Genomic DNA, 24152 nt, shown 5'->3' with positions numbered 1-24152 from the left:
GGGTGCCTGTGGTGAAACTAGGGCAGATCATTAAATGCACATACCAAAAATAAAAAGATGTATTATGTTACAGATTTTACCAATACATATAAAGTGATGCTTTCATATTATTATTATTACACATTATTTATATAGTGCTGACATAATAGGCAGCTCTGTAAAAATCTATAGTCTTGTCACTAACTGTCCCTCAAAGGAGCTCACAATCTAATTTCCCTTAGTCATATGTCATTGACGTAGTCTAAGGACAGTTTTTTTAAGTAAAGTCAATTTATCCTAACTGCATGCTTTTTTTTGGGATGTGGGAGAAAACCGGAGTACTTGGAGGAAACCCAAGCAGACACAGGGAGAACATACAAACCTTGCAGATAGTCGTGGCCGGAATTAAAACCTGTTGCTAACTGCTGAGCCACCCGTGCTGCCCTACTCAAGATATAATATTAACTTTATCAATCCTCTTCTTTCTTTTTTTTTTTTTTTTTTTTTTTTTTAGAGCACTTTACAGACAGATGAAGTGAAGAATGTTCCTTGTGGTACAAGGTAGGATGATCCTATAGCTGCACTGAAAAACTGAAAAGACCACTGTCACTAAACAGATTCTGCAACAGTGGCAGCAACTTCCATTAACAGAAGCAGTTTCATTTTACTGTTTCTGAGCTAAGTGACATTGGTGCTATGTGTATTAGGGCTATGTACACACGTAATATATTTGTTGTTTATGAAAGAACATTTCCAGTGACATTACACTGGGGAACAATTTTAAACAAATTTTTTGTTGACTTTAGTTTGCTGATTCTGAAAGTGCAGTTAGTTCTCTTCTATCACGTTTTTTTCTCTACCCCTTTTAATAATGCGATTATTGTAGCGTGGATTTGTATAGGCTATTCATTTACATGCAAGAGAGTGTGGTTAGAGGGTGTGTCCTGCTCTATGTAGTGAATGAGCAAAATTTATTTTTCCACTTACACACATATTTCCTTTCTTTCAGATCATGTCTGGCTCTGCTGATTTATTTTGTTTTATCTGTGGCAGTTTCACTATTCCCAGTCAATGGGCGAACATCAGCACATTTGTAGAGCAAGCCTATTTGGCATATTTCACAGTTAAACTTGGTGATCAAGATAAGTCTTGGGGCCCTCATAAGGTGTGCAAACAGTGTTGAGGGTTTACGGATGTGGTCAAAGGGAACACGTGATAAGATGCCATTTGGTATACCAATGGTTTGGGGAGAGCCAGGGGATCATTTCAGTGACTGTTACTTTTGTATAGTGAAAACTTCAGGATATAACAAGAAAAATAAATGTAACATAGAATATCCTAGTCTACCATCCGCTTTACACCCAGTGGCTCATTCCGATGAAATCCCAGTGCCAGTTTTTCGTTACACGACCCTCGCTTAAAGAATATGATTATGGTGATGAACTAGGTGACAACAATGATAAGGAGTTTAAAATTGAAGAGGACTCGTTCGTAAGGGATTTGATCAGCAGGAGTTGAGTGATTTGGCACATAATTTGGGACTATCGAAGAAGGCTTCAGAACTCCTAGCATCAAGAGTGCATGAAAAATTTACTTGAAAAAGGAACGAAGGTTTGAACTTTCAAACCATAGAAATTTCATTTCTGCAGTAGTTTAGACCTGACAGTTGCTTTGTGTATTAACATAACATACCTGGTTTAATGGAGGAATTGGGAATTCCAATCTATAACTCAACTGAATGGCGACTATTCATCGATAGCTCAAAGGGGAGCTTAAAGTGTGTACTCCTTCACAATGGCAATATTTTTGGGTCAGTCCCAATTGGCCATTCAGTTTCTCTTTGTTAAGAATATGGAGACATAAAGAGAGTCATTGAGTTGTTGCAATATCACCAACACAATTGGTTCATCTGTGTTGACCTTAAAATGGTATGCTTCCGTCTTGATCAGCAACGCGGATACACCAAGTTTCCGTTATCTGTGCATGTGGGACAGCAGAGCTCGTGAGAGGCATAGGGCGGAAAGGAATTGGCCTCCAAGATCTGCCCTAAAACCAGGTGATCCAAACATTCTACATGAGCCACTTGTTGATAGAAAGAATATTATATTCCCGCCTCTGCACATGAAACTGGGTCTGATGAAGCAGTTCGTTAAAGCTTTGCCAACTGAAGGAGACTGTTTAAAGTACCTCATTTTGGCATTTCCTAGCGTGTCATTTAAAAAAATAAAGGCCAGTGTGTTTGATGGTCCACAGATTCGACAGCTCATCAGAGATGAACATGTCATCAGGACAATGTCAGAAGTCGAAAAGAATGCTTGGTTATCATTCAGAGCCATTGTCAAGGACTTTCTTGGACACACACGAGCAAATAATTACACAGAAATTGACCAGAAACTCTTGGGAAGATACAAAATGCTTGGTTGCATTATGAGCATCAAGGTGCTGTTTCTCCATAGCCATCTTTCTAACTTCTCGGAAAAACCTTAGTGCAGTCAGTGATGAGCAAGGTGAATGATTCCACCAAGATTTGAAGGTCATGGAAGGACGGTATCAGGGTAGATGGGATGTTCATATGATGTCTGACTATTGTTGGAGCATCCGGCAGGATCGTCCTAACACTGAACACTCCAGGAAAAGCTATACCCGCAAATGTTTACCTTAATTGCTTACCCCAATAATTTTTTAATGTTTTACTGTAAAAAAATGTCATGGAGTAACAATAAATCCTTTGTATGAACAAAAGAAATTTAAATAAACAGTACATTCAAGTTATTATTTCATTATTTTTTCATTGAATTTAAAATGTGTAAAATGGAGGGTACCCTGTATCATAAAAACTGGGTGTGATAGCAAAAAACGGGTCATTTCTGGATTCACCACCCAAAAATTTGTAAAAAAACAAGTGTAAAATCTAACTCAACAAAAAATGGTTCCCCATGTTTATATATTATTAATAAACACAATTTTTAAAGCGCCAACATATTATGCAGGGCTGTACATTAAATAGGGATTGCAGATGGCAGACACAGTGACACAGGAGGAGAGGACCCTGCCTCGAAGGGCTTACAACCTAGGAAGTGGAGGAAGTAACCCACAATAGCAGGGGGATATGGAATGGAGGGAAGTAGTGACGGTTTCAAAAGACAGAAGGTGGGTAGGCAAGTTTGAAAATTGTTTTGAGGGCTTTTTAAATTAGCAGAAAGTAGGAGCAAGTCAAATAGGACGAGGAAGACCATTCCACAGTCGGGGCAGCTCTAGAAAAGTCTTGGAGCCATGCATCTGATGAGGTTATGGGTGAGGAAATCGTTGGAGTAGTGAAGAGAGTCGCTGGAGGGGGGGGGGGGTATTTATTTTACCAGGTCAAAAAGGTATGTAGGACAAGAAATGTGGAGGGGTTTGAAAGCAAAGCACAGAAGCTTGAATTTGATTCTGAGATGAAATGGAAGCCAATGAAGATTACTACAAAAAGAGGCAGTAGAGGAGGAGTGGTGGAAAGGATGGATGAACGAATGAGCACAGTACACACAGCGCCTGTTCTGTTCTATGGAGAGAGGAGGGGTGTAACAAGGTAGAAGTATTTGTGGGACTACAAGTGTCAGGAAAGAGGTTAAAGAACAACACAAAACACTCTTAAATCTGCTTAAATCAAAGTTAGTACTTATTTTTATTAGATGCAAACTATGGTCTAAAACAGCAACAGTTCCAGCAGCAAGATCACACGACTTGGTTTACCCCAGGGAGTGCCCATTTTCATGTCAGGCAGGGAGAAGCTGGCATTTCTTTACGCGTATCCAGAAATAATTCGGCACTCAATTCTATGATATCTGGTGTTATCAATTATACACTGATCTTAACCAATCAGATCGTTACTTGACTATTCAGTGTTCAACCCAGAATTTTTTTTAAGCCGTGTGGGAACAAATTGTAGGTAGGTGGCAGCCCTGTATTGGGACCCAACTCTTCAATAACCACCCAAAAACAGCCCTGGGTGTTGTGCCCAGCTAGAAGGGGCTTGGGAGAACACTGCCATTGCTAGCCTACTTTGATCAAACCTCCTTGTTACATTGTACTGTAAAAAAAAATTTGAGAATATATTTTGTATATCACCTGCTGCTTTATTTCTCAATATTAGTTGGGGCATAGCAGCCAAAATGTTCTTCTTATCAGGTCACTCCCACCCCAAACAAGTGTGGGAAGAGGACACAAGATGTTCACAGACAGTTTACACTAGTCCACCTGTACACCCACAATATGTGTATTCAGTATTCCATGTTTTTGTTTTTAATTTCTCAAAAAAGATGAACTTTTGGCTTTCATTCCTGCTACAGGGAGGGCAAGTGAATGGCAGCCCGCTGTGCTCTCCTCGCTTGATTTGCATATTATTAATATTATTATTATTATTAATAAACTGGATTTATATAGTGCCAACATATTACGCAGCACTGTACATTAAATAGGGGTTGCAAATGACACACAGACAGTGACGCAGGAGGAGGAGAGGAAGCTACCCGAAAGTTCCCAATTGTCATTCATAGATTTGCTGTGACTGATCTGTGAACAACATTGGGTGACTGTTGTACACATCAAATTCTCCCCTGCAGCCAAGTAGAGGACAAGGAGAAAAGATTTCCAGCTATCCTAATACATTGGCTACACCCGCTGGAGTATTTCCCCTGTCCCTGCTTTCCTCCATTTACTTACTCTCTTCCTTTTTATTTACTTCCTTACCTTGTCTTTCATTCTCTGTTTCTTTTATTTCTCCTTCCTTCATTCCCCTTATTTTTATCTTTATTTTTTATCATTATTGCTTGTTTGTTTCTTTTTATCTCTTTTATTCCTTTACTAAATAAATAATATAAAAAATAAATTGTTTAATCAAGTAAATGTAAAACATTTCTCCAGGCAGCAGAGGATTTTAGACCTTTTTCACATTTGAAACCCACTATTTACAAATCTAAAATTCAGAAAAGAAATGTGTGGATCTCTGAGACCTATCTCCTATTGGATGGCATTTTATAGCTAGAGAAACCTGCCTAAAAAGACCCCTAACAAAACTCCTAGTGCTTTGGGGATCCTATGTGTAAATGTTACTTTTAAAAATAGAAAATAAGACAAATCTAAGATTGACCCTAAGTCATTGCAGTTAAAACCCCCAGTGGGTGACAATAATACACAAATGTTTTGGAGGTGGAGCAGGTTTTGCAATGGTTCATGATTTTCTGTCCCATTGTAAGCTTTGAGATTAAAAGTATAGGGATCATTTTGCAAGTCAGTCATCAACTTGCAATAATGATCAGCCTGATGCATTGCACTTTATACATATAAACATGTACACTTTCAGGTTTGCTGATTTTCGTGTAGGGCACCCACTGCCGCAACTATTCAGACTCATACAAACAAAGGTCATCAATATCCCTTCAATTAACTTTTCCAGAGCTAATCTTCCATGTTGTGTTTGCCATAGATTAACATTTCTGGAATAGCCTAAAGCTGCATACAGACGTGCAATAATAGTCATTGGAAAGTATCTTTCACGATCCTTTCCAACGACTAGCACTGCACGATGTATGAACGAGTGCTATACATACAGCACCGTTCTGCTCTATGCAGAGGGGAGGAGGAGAACGGCAGAGCGGCACCCCACTGCACGCTCTCCCCCTTCCTTTAGGATCGTTAGTCTTCCATCGTCTGTGGATCTGCCAGAACGGTCGTTCGGATGATGGACGGCGTACTTGTACACACGCCCAATATCGGCCCTGAACCGTAGAACGTGTGTACGTAGCTTATGGGCTTTTATCTAGAAGTGTCAGTCACTTAACCCTGGATTATCTAAGGACTGTGTGTGGATGCAGTGTGTACTATAGATAATGTGGGGCATCATTGTTTGTGCTGTGCTCCGAGATGATTATTGACGGCTGTGTCTATCATACATTTGCAAACCCTTGCTGTCTATATAGAGAAGCAGCTCATTCCGCTGTAAGGCTGTGTACAGGTCAGGTTATTCTCGCCTGATATGAACAGTTGAGCTCACCTCGGACAAATATCTGATGTGAATAGCGGTCACTCAACGTTGTAAATCCATGCACGACCAATGGAGAATGACCATTATACATGTCAATGGAGAGAAGAACAGTAGGGTGCTGCTCGCTTATTCTCTGCCCTCCATTGAACAGAGTGGTGCTGTGTGCACAGTGCTCATTCGTTCATTTGTCACTCTTTTATCACTGCAAACTATCGCAAAAGATCATTTCCAACGACAAAACTTGCAGGTGTGTACGCAGCGCTTAAAGCTCTCTTAAGACTGGAGAAGATAGACTATCATAGGAGAACCTGGGTAATCCAAAAAACCTGGAATAGAACTGGTCCAGCCAATGATTTTTAAGAAATCCATTCCAGCTTTGTTTGGTCACCTGGAATTTCCAATTACAGTCTATGTTCTCTAGTCTTTGAGTGATTTATTAGATCAGGCCCAGTGTCTGCATAGAGATTTTATGTTCTTGTCATTGCATGGGTTTCCTTTGGGGACATTCCAAGTTTCCTCTCACATACCAAAAGCATACTAGTAGGTTAAAAGCCACAGTCATATCACCCTATATATGTGTCCTGAGACATGGGACGGTAAGCATGATTGAGCTTGAATAATATTTGAGTGGGAGAGCACCTAGGAATACCACGTGCTCCTCTCTTATTGCATTGAAACGCTTTAAAATAAAAATAAAATGTAGGATCCTTGCATGCTCTTTTGTATTTTAATACACAAAGGGCTTTTTATAAAACAGGGAATCTGACATTTTCCCCAAATATTCCTTGGTGGGAATCAATTACTGCCATTCAATTATGAACCATTTTTTATGATAAGAGCCCAATGAAATGTAAAACCAAATGCTAGCGGTGGTTTTGAGTATCAGGTCTATTCCCCTGATGCATATTTATAGCTGAACTCTAGATAGATATAAAATACAAAAATTATTACAACTCTGTAATTATTTATATATCATAAATATACTCTTTAAATACAAGCAATTGTTTGGAGTATGTACAGTGTACCTGTGTTTGATGTCTTATCAACCTCTAGTATTCTCTACCAAAAATATGAAATGTGAGATGAAGAAAAAGCACAAGAAGCCAATCAGTCCATGTGCTGACATAAAGCATGCTGGTATGCCGGAGGAACAAAGCTCCCCGAGGCTGGAGAGCATACACTTTTCATTAGTGAAGCTGGGTGATGCAGCAAACCTGGAATGGATCTGGTACAGATATCAACACATTTGCTAGCAAATGGATGAAGAAATCCATTCCCGGTTTGCTTGATCACCCAGCTTCTCTGATGAAAGTGTATCCTCTCCAGCCTTGGGGAGGTTTAATAAACCAGGCCCAAAGACTCACTTATGTGCTGCTTCTTTCATTGTCTAATCACAGGCCAGGAAGCCTGGGCTCATAATAAGTAGGGTTGACTGATTCTGCTCAAAACTCGAGAACTTCTGCAGCAGCAGCTGGTTTTATTAGTTCATCCTTTAATGGGCTATTCATGTTTGTATTTATTTTTATGGCTAAAGGTTTGTTCTGCAAATCCTGTTTGCTGCATCTTTGATGCAGTGCAGATGTGTAAAGTATTACATGTGGGAATGATATTCTTGTGAAAAATGGAAGGTTGGCTATGTTCTTTGTTGTTTCAAAAAGGAAACAGCTTGGCCCTCATCTTCATGTAGCACCAGTGTGCCAATGTTTGTCCCATACATAACCTTTGTAAATTCAGGGAGTAATTATTAGATTATTTTAGATTGTAAGCTCTTCTGGGCAGGGTCCTCTCCTCCTCCATTGTCACTGTCTTTCTACAACCTCTATTTTTAATGTACAACACTCCGTAATATGTTGGTGCTATAAAAATTAGTGTTTAATATCTAGTCTACATCAGGTCTGACTTGTTATATTGGTAATTGGAATGTTTCTGTAGTTGCTATCGGTTCTTTGATTCAAATGTTCTTTTTCTAATCCAATGCCTGTTTGTTCTAGTGGTGGAGTCATGATCTATTTTGACCGAATAGAAGTAGTTAATTTCCTCATTCCCAATGCAGGTAAGTAGTTGTTTCAAAAAGCAAACAGCTCGTTCCCCTATTTGATGTATGTCAGAACAAATAATTATTAATTGTTTTCTACCTTGCGTTGTAGTGTATGATATAGTGAAGAACTACACCGCCGACTATGACAAAGCATTGATATTTAATAAGATCCACCATGAGCTGAACCAGTTTTGCAGTGTTCACACGTTGCAGGAAGTTTACATAGAACTGTTTGGTAAGTCAATACACCACTTCAAACTAAATGCCTGGGGTTTAAAAACTAGGAAACCTACATCGGTCTCACAAGCTGTTGTATAAAACAGAGCTTTTATTAAAAGATCGGTGAATGAATATGTGAAGGTTTTGTTACCACATGATATTTCAGTAACATTGCAAACCGTATCAGTGCTCAACCCAGAAATTTTTTTAAGCCGGGTGGAAGAAATTGTAGGTGGGTAGCAGCCCCTGTATTGTGACCAAAAACCTTTACTAACCACCCAAAAACAGCCGGGTGGGTGCTGAAAAGTGCCGGGTGGTGCACCCAGCTAAAAGGGCCTGGGGAGAACCCTGCATATATAACATAAACCATGGGGCAACACGGTGGTATAGAGATTAGTACTGTGGCCTTTGCAGCACTAGGTCCCAGATTCGAATACATGGAGTTTTAACATTCCCCCTGTGTTTACATGACTTTCCTCCGGGTATTCTGGTTTCCTCCCACATTCCAAAAACATGCAGTTAGGTTAATAGGCTTTCCCAAAAATTGACCTCAGACTGCTTTATTATTATATGACTATAGTAGGGACATTAGATTGTGAGCCATAACATACTACCATAATACAATATAAATGTTTATAAGTATGTAATATATATATATGTGTGTGTTTATTTGTTAAAATTAATGCACAAACAACATACTGTGTTATGGTTTAAGTCCTCATAAATATTTTTCAGCTGTTATATATTGATTATATATAAACCTCTGAATCACAGTCTGGTTCACCCCTGATGAGGTATGTTGTGCGAAACAAGTCAAAATGACTCAAATGGGAATCATGGGGTTACACATCGAGCTCTCTAATTTTGAAACATCATTTGATATATAAAAAAATCATCTTTTCTCTTATCTAAAAGTATAGACGACTTTTGGTATTTTGCTATCGGTACAATAAATAAATAAATAAATATATACCTATATGTGGTTTATCCTTTATTGAAACAGCCAAAACAGTGAGTCCCCTACTACTATACATATCCTAATCTAAATGATGAGTTTCTCCGGTTTTTGAATACTTACCAAATTAACAGAACTAATTTGGATGAATCTACCAGCGTCTGGGTTCAGCAATCACTATTCCTCCATTCTCCTTTGTAGATACCTTTTCTGGTCTAACGCAACACACTGTTTCTCCAGACAAACCTTATCCTCTTCAAAATGGTGCTATTCAGGTATTGCATTAAAAAAGAAATCTGACATGGAATAGCAGGTTCCAGCTGCCTATAACATAGAGGGTACAGCAGAAAGTTTTTCCATGCACATCTGCAACAACCTCTATCCTGTGAATGACACCTGAGCACAGTGTGGCAGGAAAGTCACTGGAGTCCTATTTATGCACCATCAGAGATCTAAAATGAGCCTTCTCTGCAGATAACGTATACGTGTGTGGCCAATTTATGTCATCTGTATCGGAGATCCCCAAACCATGGGGTGCGGACTGGTGCCAGTCCATGTCTTGTGAGTTAGGGGCCACTGATGACAATAGGAAGGAGTGCAGTCATAGAGTGCCAGTGGTCCTCCATACACTGCTCTGGAGCTAGTGACAGTGTGGCAGGAGGCAGGAGCTGCAAAGAATGGCAGAGCAGTGTAATGCTGGTAAGGCTGGTAATATTAAGTTGTTGTGACATCCGTCCACCCCCTCTCGCACGCCCATCGCAAATTTTCATTCCACGATACCGGCCCCTGCTGTCGGAAAGGTTGGTGACCACTGATCTATATAGCCATCTGGGGACAACACATGTACAAATGAAGAATGATTCTTACATTTTGTATGTAGCAAGATTGAGTTTTAATGCATTATATATAGGTACTTTTTTAATTCTGGTTTAAAAGTGGTGATTTTTCTTTGACTTGGATATCCCTATTTATTCATAGATCAGATAGACGAGAACCTCAAGCTGGCTTTGCAACAAGACCTAAATTCAATGGCTCCCGGACTGATTATCCAGGTATGATGGACATTCTATCTATATCTAATATTATATGAACATTCGTTTGAACTCCATTATAAAAAAAAAAACTAAATGTCGACCTATATAAATATGTCCATGGTGGGGATTTGTATTAGGAAGAAAGCATCCTTGGGGATAAAAATGGGGAAAGAAAAGGTTTATTAGGTCATTGAGGCTTGTTTGCTTTAAAGTTGAACTAAAGTTTTGCTTAAAAAAATCTGGAATCAGGCAGGGTATTATTGCAGAAAGAGACAGGTGATGTCCCTTCTGCAATAAGCATTTGTACCTATCTGATCATTTCATGGAACTGTCAAAATCGCTGAGCTTCCCCTGTGGTTGCCGGGCCTGTGTAGGAGCTACGTCATCCCCAGCCAATCAAGATGGATAAGGATCACAACTAATAAGAAAGAAGATGGTGTCGCCCTGCTACAGAACGGGGACAAGTGAATATAGCGGAGTTTAGTTCCACTTGAGGGTACAGTGACACAGATATGAATCTATGAAGACAATTTTGATTAAACAGAACCTGCATTAGGGATGCATTAGGGTTCTGTTCAGACAATTAGGGATGCATTAGGGTTCTGTTCAGACAATTAGGGATGCATTAGGGTTCTGTTCAATTATTGTCACCCAAAATGATTCTTAGAACGAACAAGTGCTATACAGTCTGGCTGCTAATAAGAATTAGATAGGTACTCTGCTGCTCCGCTACTAAGGAGAGTGGTATCCACAGGCTGCTTGACTTCTAACAAGTGCTGCACAGGCAGGGTGCTCAGCCATTAACAGGCACCATACAAGCAGGCTTCATAGTTACCACCTGCAACTGTACAGACAACGCGTTCAACTACTAACAAGTGCTGTACAGGCTGGCTGCTCGGCTACCAGTGAGTGCTGTACTGTAGTTGGGAAGCTTGCTTGTTCTTTGGAGATGTTAGGGGAGAGGATGAGCCATACTTCCTGTGCTGTTGCTTGTGTTGGTGATTTAATGATCTTTATCACTTTACTAAGTTGGAGGACAGCTGTAATAAGTTAAACTTTTACCTGGAACGATCACAAACGATATTTTCCACTACTTTATGGACTCTTACACTGCAGGCAAATGGATGAAGCAAGATTGTTATGAGCATTTGACATTTCTTGTGCATGATTGAGGATCCCTTCTCCTCCTCTCCTCTTTTGAGGAATACGACTACTCTATTTAACATAATTCGTCTCTTCTCCTTCCATGCTACTACCATTTGGAAACTCACCAGTCTCCATCATCCCTGAGGAAGCCTTATCTGCGAAACGCGTCAGAAAAAGAGACAGCTTTGTCTTTTATTGCATTTCCAGCACAAATTATTTTTATCCACACAGAAATAAGGTTATAGGACACCAACAGGAGAACTGTGCATAGTGTAGGTGGATTTGTCCACTTTTTACTGGAAAACCAAACATAAATTCTTGAATGAATGTATGTTTCCAATGTTTTTGTAATGAACATATGTAAAAATCTTTGTACCTTATAATGAATATGTAAAAAAAAGAACCCCCTGCTTTCCCCTTTTCTTCTCGTTTATTTTATGTAAATATTGCATTTTAATTCGGTTCATTTGGTAAGTTCATTTTCCAACTTTTTTATTAATCTTTGTAATTTTTTTTTTTTTGTATCGTATTTTTTTTTTAAATCATTCTTTGTTAAAATTCTGTTTATTTTTAGGCTGTCAGAGTCACAAAACCTAATATTCCTGAAACGATCCGCAGGAACTACGAGCTCATGTAAGATGTGGCCACAGTGTTATTTTAAATCTTTTATTGTTGCTGTTGGTAATAGTTTATTTTCCATGGTGCTAAAGAAAAAAAATTCAAAGATCAGATGCATGGAAAAGTTCAAAAGCAGAAATAAATGTATAGGTTTGGATTGAATTGGGAAGGACTAATTACCCTTCAGGTAGTTATTTTTTTGCTGTTTGCATACTGTTGGGGATATTTCCATTTCCCACCTGTCCCAGTAATTCAGCAGGAAGTTAGAAGAAATTTCAGGAAGTCAGAATTCCCCTAATAGGAAGATGTTCCCCTATCTCCTTGTTCGGAGATAACACTTACAGTTTGAGTTTCCCTCCACCTTCTACTTTGGAGGCTGGTCAACTATGGGGACACAGCCAGCAATTAAGAGTTAGGAAGTTAGGAAAGGATCTAACCTTTTCTCACACACTTTTTTTTTTCTTTGTATATATAATTATTATTGTTATTACACAGTATTTATACAGAGCGGACATATTACGCAGCACTTTACAAAGTAGATAGTCATGTCACTAACTGTCCCTCAAAGGGGCTCACAATCTAATGATATATACTTTAATATATTATTTTCAAAAAGTGCCTCAGCCTGTGTTTTTAGCCTCTTGTAATCCCACTTATAATTCAGGTTGGTAAAGAGATGGAAAGCAGTGTAAGCTAGCCAGGATTCACTGCATTGCACATCGCATTAAATCTAAGCAATTGAGCCTGCTGATTTGACAGAAGATACAGTGATGACCTGCTTGAGCTGCTGTTCTTTCACTATACAATCACTGTTTTCAATCAAAAATCACTTTTCAAAGCTTTATAGGTATGACTTTGATAGAAAAGAGTAAATGCAAAGGACCTTGTACATAATCTGAAGGGGTGTGCTCAGGTATTTATCTCATGTGTTGTTCCCTGCCTTTTTACAGATACGTTTTAAATAAAAAGATTGGTATTAGGTGGTTCAAATTGAAGCAGTGGGTCATTTCTTCCATTTCATATGAGTTTAATGAGACGATGGACCCATTAGCATTAATAAAAAAAATATAAAAAACATAAAGGTTTTTAACCTTTTTGCAGTAATTGAAGTAATGAATGAGTAGAAGCAAGGTCTGTTCAATAACAAAAGAGACAATCCATGGTCGGGTAATCACTCTACAGTCTCACTCTCCGTCATCTAAACCAGCGGCCGCCAACCGTTGGCGGACCCCGCAGGGGGGGCGCACCGGCCAGAGCCACTGACCATGTTCATACCTGCATTGGGAGAATGGGCAGGTTCTTGCATCATGACGTCACTATGGGAGAAGTTTCTTCCCCTTTGAGTAACACCCGGCTTTCTGCTCATGCGTGGTGTGGAGCCGGTAAAATAAGTGGTCCGTGGGTCCGAAAAGGTTGGGGACCACTGATCTAAACTATATATTGAATTTGGGTTGGCCAAAATAAAGCCTGCTGCCAACCATTTAGGAGTGGGGTATTACAAGCAGGTGCAATGCTAATTGGTTTGTGAATGAGATGTGACTTGGTAACTGTAATCAAACAAAAGTTGAGTTCTTAGTTTGGAGGATATCCACTCCTATGGGTGACAGTGTCACATTGTCTACTGGAACATTTGAATATATGAATTTGTCTAGGAGAGTAAGAAGAATAGGTCAATTTTAATTGCTGGTGACTTAAGTCAGGGATTCTCTCATCCCCTTCAGGGTTCAGGGTGATTATTATAACGGTTGACTAAAGGAAAGTAAAAAGCTGGTGGTTAAAGTAACGTTGCACAACAGCCACAGTTCCAGCCAAGGCTTTTTTGCTTTATTGGAGGAAAAGGGTTTTTAGTCTTTGCTAGGCAATGTAACAGGTTTTATATCTTTTCCTAGGAGCACATATTAATATTATTAATAAACAGGATTTATATAGCGCCAACATATTACGCAGCGCTGTACATTAAATAGGGTTGCAAATGACAGACTAATACAGACAGTGATACAGGAGGGGAGGACCATGCCCCGTAGAGCTTACAATCTAGAATGTGGGGGAATTTACACACAATAGGAGGGGGATATGTAGTGTGGGAAGTAGTGATGGTTTCAAAAGACAGAAGAAGACGGTTAGGCAAGTTTGAAAAAATGGGTTTTGAGGGCTCTTTTAAATTAGCAGAAAGTAGGAGCAAGCCGAATAGGACGAGGAAGACAATTCCAGAGAGTTGGGGCAGCTCTAGAGAAGTCTTGTATCCGTGCGTGTCATGAGGTTATGAGTGAGGAAGTCATTAGTAGATTATTGGAGAAGCAGAGAGAGCAGCTGGGGGAGTACTTTTTTTTACCAGGTCAGAAATGTAAGTGGGACAAGAACTGTGGAGGGATTTGAAGGCAAAGCACAGGAGCTTGGATTTGATTCTAAGGTGAAATGGAAGCCAATGAAGAGAACTACAGAGAGATGCAGCAGAAGAGAAGCCGTGGGAAGGATGGATGAGTCTGGCTGCAGCATTCATAATAGATTGAAGAGGAGAGATTCGGGTTGGTGGAATACTAGAGAGGAGGAGGTTACAGTAGTTCAGACGAAAGATGATAAGAGCATGTACAAGGAGTTTCGTGGTCTCTGAGGACCGGTAGGGGCAGATTTTGGAGATGTTGCGAAGGTGAAAGTGACAGGACCTGGAAATTTTCTGAATATGGGAGATAAATGAGAGGGCAGAGTCAAAGGTGACATATTGTCTTTGGTTATGTACACACGTTCTTTCCTGATCCTTTCCAGTAACAGATGAATGAATGAGCACTCTACACACAGCACTGTTCTGTTCTATGGAGGACCAACAAGTGGGACCCCGCTGTGCTGACTTTTCTATTGACTTATATAGCAGTCACTCCAAATTATGGTTTAATGATCTGCTGTGACAGACTAATGGATGACATCCAGAGACTGCTGTGCAGATGTTAGATTCCTGCCCAAGACCAGCACGACAATTCATCTCAGGTGACGATTATTTGACGTGTACACAGCTTTTGATTACCCTTTTGCCATGTCACCAGCCATGAGCAAATGAACTCCTGGGTAAGTTCTGAGCTTACAGAGGGTCCAGGACTCCTCCTTGTCTTGTGACAGTTTTTAGCCAAACACAGATGCGGTCCCTGCTCCTTCATACCCAGAAGTACCGTGTGTTTTCATTGGCGGAGCCAGGTAGCTCTAAAAAAATATGTGCAGCTAGCGAGAGTAACATTAAAGCCAACCTGTTGTTTTGTCCTATGTAAACATAGTGTTGGTAAAACTGTCCTGCATGTACAACTTAGAAAACCAGGCAAAAAAATGTATTAAAAGATATATTTAGTTCAAACCAATTCAGAGAAGAAGCTAGCTTTTTGGCAAGATTAGACTGACAAACTTCAAATGACTATTTATGTCTTTTGATTTGCAGGGAAAGCGAGAAGACCAAACTGCTCATTGCTGCCCAGAAGCAGAAGGTGGTGGAGAAGGAAGCAGAGACTGAGCGGAAGAAGGCTGTGATTGGTGAGTCATCTGAGACCCCATACAGACATCAGATAAATGTCAGATTTCTGTCGCTGGACATGATCAATAGGGATACTTTGCAGTGATAAAACAAATGAGCACTGTACAAACACTCAGATTTATGGGGAGGAACGGTGAGGGACAAGTCCCCCGTGCATAGGAAAGAACTGGGATCATTCTTGATCGGTCGTATATCACTTCATTCTAAATAAAGTCGGAGGACAGCTGTACACATGCTACATTTCACCCAGAACAAGCACTGGTATCAGGCGACCATTTTCTGACGTGTATACTTGTCTGTCTGATATTTTATTGACTAAACTTTTATTGAAATCCAGCCTGAGGCTATTAACTTTATTAGCAGAGAAGCTTCCTCAATACTTGTCTCTAAAACTGGTTTCTCTAATAATAAAATGATTAGCCCTGGCCTACTTATTTAATTTATCCTTACTGGTTATTATGGCACTCCTGCTATACAAAAGGATGACAGATGGGTAGGACTTAAGGTCAAAGTGTAACTCCTAGCTATACAGGTAGCCCTAGGGTTAAGGACATCCGACATACGGAAGACTTCGAGATACGAACGGGGCTTCCCTGCTCCCTCGTGTGCAGGATGGAGGCTTGAAGGAGGGAGGGGGGAGGTTTGCAATTGCAGAAGAAATCTTTTGCTAAACACAGCTGAAGTTGTGGGTGATCTTAAGAGCTGAGCTGATCTGTAACATCTTGTAACTCTTTAATAACAAAGACAAACTCTGCAGTTGTTTCTTTTTGCATATCAAAGCACAGCTTGCTCCAGAAGTTAATTAATGTCTAGGCTCCAAAAAGTTTTTTTTTTTTTTGCTTTGTTTGTGATTAGCTCACAGTGAAAATTTTATACAGTAACTGACACCACAATGCCTAATAATATGTTGAGACAAACATCTGTCCTTACTGCATTTAATTAAATAATTTACCTGTTCTGACTTACATACAAATTCAACTTAAGAACAAACCTACAGTCCCTGTCTTGTATGTAACCCGGGGACCACCTTGTATACTGCAATGTATGGTAATTAAAAAAGTACACGTGGGAGGGGAGAACAGCAAGTATATTTTTATGGCCACCAAATGTAAATAACATACATGATATCATCACTGGGTCTCTGTGGTTCTCTGTAGAATGCAGATTATGAAAGGAGTTGACGGTGCTATGCATAGCTTTGTGAATTTATACCAGCTTCCTGCCTCAGTACTTCTCTTAAGAGCCCTCAGCTCTGATTCAAGCAGTGGGCAGCTTCTTAGGAGGAGATATCAATAACAAAATGCCTTGGCGGCCGAGGGTCAGTTTGGAGGAGTTCCTAGGCCTACGTAATGCTGAACTCCAATGAATGAACACCAGCCTGAGGGACAACCATGACTCCTTCCAAAAATATGATTATTGGCAGGTGAAAATAAATGGAAACTATTATAGTTACGATATCATAAACTATATAAAGTATAGTTTCAGGTAAAACACTTTTTTAGTTTTGGATAGAGTAAGTGAGGGTTGTCAAGTTCTTTATTACGTTCTGAACCCTCGTTGGGGAAATTTTCCCCATTATTTGTACTGTGACCACTATCACTGAATATGAAAAGTGAGCAGTAATCTTACATTTTGCATTGAGTTGTCCTGAGAACATAAGGTAAGGCAAAATCTTCCTGTTCTAAGGGAGATAAGGTGATTTTATCTATCGATTGTAAAGTCAGGTGCTATTCAGTAAGAGGGCCCTTACTTGACCCCCTGGGGACACCCTCATTGAACAGGGAGGTGGCAGTTGGCAGAGCTTTGCTAATAAATTCGGAAGGGAATGCAAAAAAAATACCCTCTATAAGACCAGCAAGACAAAACTCTACCTGTCATGCACTTGCTTGCAATTTCCTGTGTGGTCTGGTGTCAGCCCTCGCCGCCTGGAACTTTAGTTTAAAGTGTCTATACTCATTTCATTATTTGCCCATTGTTTGATATATTTTTATTAACCTGTATTGAGAAAATAAAATCTTTTTAATAATAATATTATTCTAGACAGCAAAGTCCCCATTTTTCATACCTGAAATATACATGACACCAAAGTTATTGTTACATATGTTAATCTTTCCAATGTCTGGAAATACAGAGGCAGAGAAAGTGGCGCAAGTTGCTGAGATCAAATTTGGACAGAAGGTCATGGAAAAAGAAACCGAGAAGAAGATCTCTGAGATTGAAGGTGAGCGATTTTTTGTTTTCTATCTTGGTAGAGAAAAAAAAAATTTTTGAAGGCAAAGTGATTTGTACTTTTGTATTTGGACTTCTGTACATGAGGGAAATATATAGGATTTAATACCTTATTTTCTTTCTAAAATACTATCTGGCTTCTATGCTTACTAATATTATTAAAATGTTTTTATAAATCGTGCTGTACATTAAATAAGGGGAGCAAATGACAGACAGATACAGACAGTGACACAGGGGGAGACAAGGACCCTGCCCAGAAGAGCTTACAATCTGAGAGGCGGGGGAAGCAGCACACAATAAAAGGGAATGGAGCGGTGGTGACGTAAAAGAAGACAGGTAGCCAAGTTTAAAAAGATGGGTTTTAAGGAATCCTTAAAAAGTGCAGAAAGTAGGTGGAAGCCAAATAGGACAAGGAAGACCATTCCAGAGAGTTGTATTTCAATATTTTTATTGATTTATTTATAGTTATAACAAAAACAAGAATGAAAAATTAATTTTTCGTACAAACAATGGACAAATAAACCATACAACAACTAGACATAAGTCCAAGTCCTTTCGAGACACTTGTTTAAAAGTTAGTTCTCTGTAAAATGACTAATGACAGGAATAGATCCAGGAAGGAGACAACTTTTTGCAAAAACCATATCGAGCTTCAATCAAAAATTAAAATTACCAAAACATTTGAGACCTAAAGCTATAGAGATGAACAATTCCAGATATGAAAAAGGGGGAGGAGGAAGGAAAGGGGGTTGGAGACTGTCAAAGTAAAATATAGGTTGAGACCATAGTAAGCCTTAAAGTGTATTGAAAAGTGTACGATCTCCAGGGTTCCCAAATTTGGTCAAACGTATACATTTTATCACTCAAGATGCTAGTGAGTTTGTCATTGTCCATTATCCAGTTTAATTTTATAGATATTGGTTCTATAGGGATATCCCTCATTTTCCAAGCCTTTGCTAATGCAACCCTTGCTGCCCATTCCAGAGAGTTGGGGCAGCTCTAGGAAAGTCTTGAAGCCATGCGTGTGAGGAGGTTATCAGTGAGGAAGTCATTAGTAGGTCATTGGAGGAGCCAAGAGAGCAGCTAGGGGAGTATTTTTCTATCAGGTCAGAAAGGTAAGTGGGACAATAACTGTGGAGGGATTTGAAGGCAAAGCACAGGAGCTTGAATTTGATTCTAAGGTGAAATGGAAGCCAATGAAGAGAATTGCAACGAGAGGCAGCAGAAGAGGAGCGGTGGGAAGGATGGATGAGTCTGGCTGCAGCATTCATAATAGATTGAAGAGGAGAGATTCGGGTTGGTGGAATACTAGAGAGGAGGAGGTTACAGTAGTTCAGACGAAAGATGATAAGAGCATGTACAAGGAGTTTGGTGGTCTCTGGGAATGGGTAGGTGTGGATTTTGAAGATGTTGCACAGGTGAAAGTGACAGGACCTGGTAATGTTATGAATATGGGGGATGAGAAGAGTGCTTATCCCCTGAATTCAGTAGTTTCAGAGTCAGTGACGGAGGTAAAAGTGTGCTCAAAGGAAAAGTCATTGGGCCTGATTTAATAAGCCTTTCTAAGACCAGAGAATATAGACTACCACAGGAGAATCTGCATGATCCAGCAAACCCTAACTGGATCTCGTCCTGACCGTGCAGGATTAAAAAACATTTGCCAACCAATGGCAAATTTAATTTTTGAATATCCATTTCAGGTTTGTAGCATCATCCAGGTTCTTCTATGATACTTTCCTAGTCTTGGAGAGCTTTAATAAACCAGGTCCATTTTAACTTTCAAAATGTTGTGTTTGAAACTAGTCGAATACCATCATTGTCTACAATCTGTAACTTTTATTTCCACAGATTCTGCTTTCCTGGCTCGGGAAAAGGCAAAAGCTGATGCTGAGTTTTACACAGCAGAGAGAGCAGCAGAGGCCAACAAGGTAACACTGCTCTCTATTTGTATACATCTCCTCTTGTATCCTTCTTACACCCTCATTCATCGTTTTATATTTATAGATCATCTCTAGTCTTTCCTCTGTATTTTGTGGCTTGCTGTGTTTTGTCATGGCTGAGCGTGTTTACATGAAGAGGGTCTGCTTTTACTAAAGTGAGAATGTTTGAACTATTTTACATAAAACTGAGGAGAGAGTTTATATTTCTCTTCCCAAATAATACAAGACCTAAAATAAACATAGTTTGTACACTCACATTGTATGGATCAGTTGTTGCTGATATCTGTAATGTATTCTAATGTTTCAATTTTCCCTACAGTTGAAGTTGACACCGGAATACCTGCAACTCATGAAGTACCAGGCTATCGCAACAAATAGCAAGATTTATTTTGGGAATGATATTCCCAACATGTTTATGGATAGCACAAGTGGACCCAGCGCCCCTCCCGCAGAGCTACCTCTAGCAGAATCTCAAGATTCAAATTCAGAAACTGAGACATCCAAGTTGTAGAATTTTTTTTATTACCAAAAATAAAAAGACAAAATTAATTTTTTTTCTAAAAAAAAAAATGTGAATTTCAAAAGCAAGCTATGAGTCGTTTCACAACTGAAGATTGTTAATATTTTTGTACACAGTTGTCTGAAGCTTGATTGGAATTATTCTGATGTTGTAGCAGTAATATATAGAGCCCATATGAAATACATCCAGTGCTGGCCTTCATGACCTAGATACAACATTAGAATTTCATTAGACACTCCATAGCACAATACCGTAACACCAGCTGACTCCATATGGTTTAGTATCAAGATGTAGTTTATATTTTGGAGATATAAAATACGTACGACCACTAGAAATCAGTATTTGTTTTATCTAGTCCATAGTACATGACATATACAGTGTTTGTTTCTGGTCTCATACCAGTTTACGGAAATGCAAAGCCATGCATATTGTTGGTAAATCGTCTGCTTTACACATTTCTTATGTTAGCTCAACCCTTCTGGATCATTTATACATGGTGGAACCCTTGAAGTAACTTTCAGGTTACCCAGGCTTTAATTACTTTGCCCACAGCTTACAGTGTTATCGGGAACAATGTCACCCTTACAGCCAAAAAGATCATTGGTGTCCCTTAAACTGACTTGAGAGGCGCTAATTGCTCAAGGGACCCCTGGCAACCTCTGAGGAACCCTGGTTGGGATACACTGGGTTAGCTACTAGTGACATTTACAATGAATAATGTATGGAGGCCTCTGATTATCATAGGTCTGGTAGTGTGGGGTGTCATATCACCCAGGCAGTAGCAACACCATTCTGTTATGCTGCAGTATTGGTTTGTGCAAAGTGTTCTTCTTGACAGTATTGGAGTTTCTTATTTTATAATTGAAGGTTGATTATGGTCAGTATGGTCAGTGCTGGATGTCCTTTTGCAAAAAATGAATGTAAATTTGTTATGGGCTTGTCTACAAGGATCATGCCTTTAGCAGGTGCGTTTGTGTCTGGCCAAGACAATCCCATGCATTTACAGGGAAACTAAATGTTGGTGGTTGGTGAAGTTTTGCCATTGACAGCAAATATGTACAGCACATGGTAACCACATATAAATGTATATTTTTAAATCAGTGAATCTGGCATTCACAGAAACATCCCTTGGTAGAGAATATTCCAGTTCCATGTGTTACCAGTGGTTTTTTGATTCTCCACCAGAGAATGTTCCAGTAAATGTTAGAGTCACTGCTTAATAAATAGACCCTGTGTAAATGCAATGTAGAACATGCCCATGCGCACATTTCTGGTCCTCATTGGCTTTGAAGGTAACTTATCTCCCTGTGCTTTGGATGAATAGCCTTGTAATTGACATGAAAATTTTATTCAAAATAACACTAAAAACAAATTTTTCCAAATGTCTCTCTTGTGTTTCTCATTCACTTATGCAGAAAAATAAAGTTGAATTTAAAATTGCCATGCAGCTGGAATGTGGCTGCAATTGTGCAGACATGGTGGGCGTGATTAGGTGTACATGGCACTGGTTTTCAATAAAATGTTTCTCTGGTATAACCAATATCTGGTGTATGCACAGTAGCAAAGTTTCATGGATATATATAGGCAGCATGGTGGTTCAGAGGTTAGCACTCTGGCCTTTGCAGCGCTGAGTCGCAGCTTCAAATCTCGGCGAGGGCTCTATTATTATACAGTAGTTATATAACCCTGCATATTATGACCCTAGTAATTCTGTCACTAGCTGTCTTGCAAAGAGGCTCGCAATCTAATGTCCCTATCATAGTCATATGTCTTTAATACAGTCTAAGGTCAATTTTGCATGTTTTTGGAATGTTGAAGGAAACATGGGGAGAACCTGCAAACTCCATGCAGAGTTTGGCTTCCCCATAAAAAATTGACCTTAGACTGTAATAAAGACATATGATTATGTTAGAGACATTAGATTGTGAGCCCCTTTGATAGACAGTTAGTGACATGACTATGGACTTTGTAAAGTCATGCGTAATATGTCGGCCATAAATACTGTGTAATAATAATAATAGGTTGAGTATTCCCAACAGCAAATTCTCGTGCAGTTTGTGAATCATTGCTGGTATCTCCAAACATGGGCAGAAGTAATATAATACATATGCTCCATCAATTCTCCTGCTCTATGTATGCCATCTTTGTCTGCCATCTTCTGCCCTTTGTCTCCCTTGTACACTCCTCAGACTTCTTTAAACACCCCCTGCTTACAGCAAAACCTCACCCTGGGAACTCAAAAAGGTGAAGATACAGAACTAGTAACGTTCTCCTGGGTGATTGGGTTGTTAGTGAAAGGTTTGTGCAAAGGAATGGAAAGGCCATTGAGAGATGTGCAGTTGTCTTGTACAAATGTGTTCAGAATAATAGCAGTGTGTATAAAAAGGTGACTAAAGCTTAAAATCCTTATAATAGCTTTAATTTCAATACACGCATTTACATTGGGAACACTTCACCTTCTATTCCAAATTAAAACATGAAAAATAGATCAAATTTGTGTTCTTCTTTTACAGAAAGAGAAGAAAAGGGAATATTAGGCTGTTCAAAATTAATAGCAGTGTGGATCTCAATAATGAGGTTATTCATTCTGTGAAGGTGTCAGTCCCATCCCTTATTTATTTATTTATAGTGCATTTCTCCCCGACAATCTGAGTAAATGGGTCGTTTCAAACATTGTTCAGAAGAACAGCATGATTTGATTAAAAAATTTGATTGGAGGGGGGTAAACATAAAGAAATGCAGAATATGATTGGCTGCTCAGCTAAAGTGTAAATGCTTCAAAATGGCAACCAAAACCTGAAAGACATGAGAAAAAAATGGAAAACTACAACGTGAATGGAAAGAATTGCCAAAATGGCAAAGACTCAGTGTACAAAGAAGGTGTAAAATTACCGGTGGGTTACAATTAGAAGATGCAAAGATGTGAAGCCAAGCTATCTGAAAGCAGCCACTGGGTCCCAGGTTCGAATTTCAGGCAGGACACTATCTGCATGGAGTTTGCAGGTTCTCCCCGCTTTTGCGTGGGTTTCCTCTGAAATTCCAAAAACATGCAGTGAGGGTATTTGGCCTTCCCCCAAATTGACCTTAGACTGTATTAATGACATATGACTATGGTAGGGACATTAGATTGTGAGCTCCTTTGAGGGACAGCTAGTGATATGACTATAAACTTTGTACAGCGCTGCGTAATTTGTCAGCATTATATAAATACTGTGTAATAATAAAAAGAACAAGTTGACTGGTGTCAAGAGAAATGGCACAAAATTTTGTTGACTGATGAAAGCAAGATTGTTCTTTTTTGGTCTCAGGGGCCGCAGACTGTCAGACAGGGGAACTTCTTCTATAATTTCTATAACCACAGGTCACAGTATATTAGCATGGTAACCATTGGGAAGAATGTCACCCTTACAGATAGCCAAAAAGATCATTGGTGCCACTTAAACTGACCTGATCGGTGCAAATTAGTCATCATTCTAGGAATCTAGCAATTCTAGGTCATCATTCTAGCAATCTCAAACCTGGTGTTAAAGTATTTTGCATTGTGAGTTAGTTATTATAGGTCAACTTACTATTAAAACAGACCTACCACCAAAAATTTTGCTTGCACAGTGTAAAATCAGGTGATGTAGGCAGAAGAAGAATTTAAAACATCCTTGTGCATGTACTGTATTTTTAAAAATATTTTGAATGCTTTTAAGAATGATGATCATAATTTTGTGAAAAGGAGAACAATTATTGAAAATACAAAGAAAATTGGAAGTCCTGCAAGAATAGATTTACTTCCACTGATTTTGTACCCAAAATTTCAGGTGAAAGTTAACTTCATTAAACTTTATATAATTTTCCAGTTGTATTATAAAATGATAATTTTAGGAAGAATAATTTGACCATGGATACTGGGGACAGTAAATTATTAGTGAATTACATTGGGCTGATTT

General features: G+C 39.2%; 1 protein-coding gene across 2 annotated transcripts in view; it reads left to right on the top strand.

Moving 5' to 3' along the window:
• ERLIN2 (ER lipid raft associated 2) overlaps positions 1-21655 on the top strand; it is a 31996-nt gene extending 10341 nt beyond the window's left edge. For both annotated transcript variants that reach the window (XM_072402774.1, XM_072402775.1), the window contains exons 4-12: positions 494-540; positions 7993-8054; positions 8149-8274; positions 10192-10265; positions 11968-12026; positions 15433-15524; positions 17657-17746; positions 19603-19682; positions 20014-21655. In XM_072402774.1, coding sequence (XP_072258875.1) covers positions 494-540; positions 7993-8054; positions 8149-8274; positions 10192-10265; positions 11968-12026; positions 15433-15524; positions 17657-17746; positions 19603-19682; positions 20014-20205 — 822 coding nt within the window. In that variant the 3' untranslated portion in view covers positions 20206-21655. The remainder of the gene's footprint in view (positions 1-493; positions 541-7992; positions 8055-8148; positions 8275-10191; positions 10266-11967; positions 12027-15432; positions 15525-17656; positions 17747-19602; positions 19683-20013) is intronic.
• The last annotated feature ends 2497 nt before the right edge of the window (positions 21656-24152 follow it).

Source organism: Pyxicephalus adspersus, chromosome 2 (assembly GCF_032062135.1).
Source record: "Pyxicephalus adspersus chromosome 2, UCB_Pads_2.0, whole genome shotgun sequence".
Taxonomy (NCBI): Eukaryota; Metazoa; Chordata; class Amphibia; order Anura; family Pyxicephalidae; genus Pyxicephalus; species Pyxicephalus adspersus.
The sequence above is the reverse complement of the archived record's forward strand: the minus strand, read 5'-3'. Positions and strand labels throughout refer to the sequence as shown.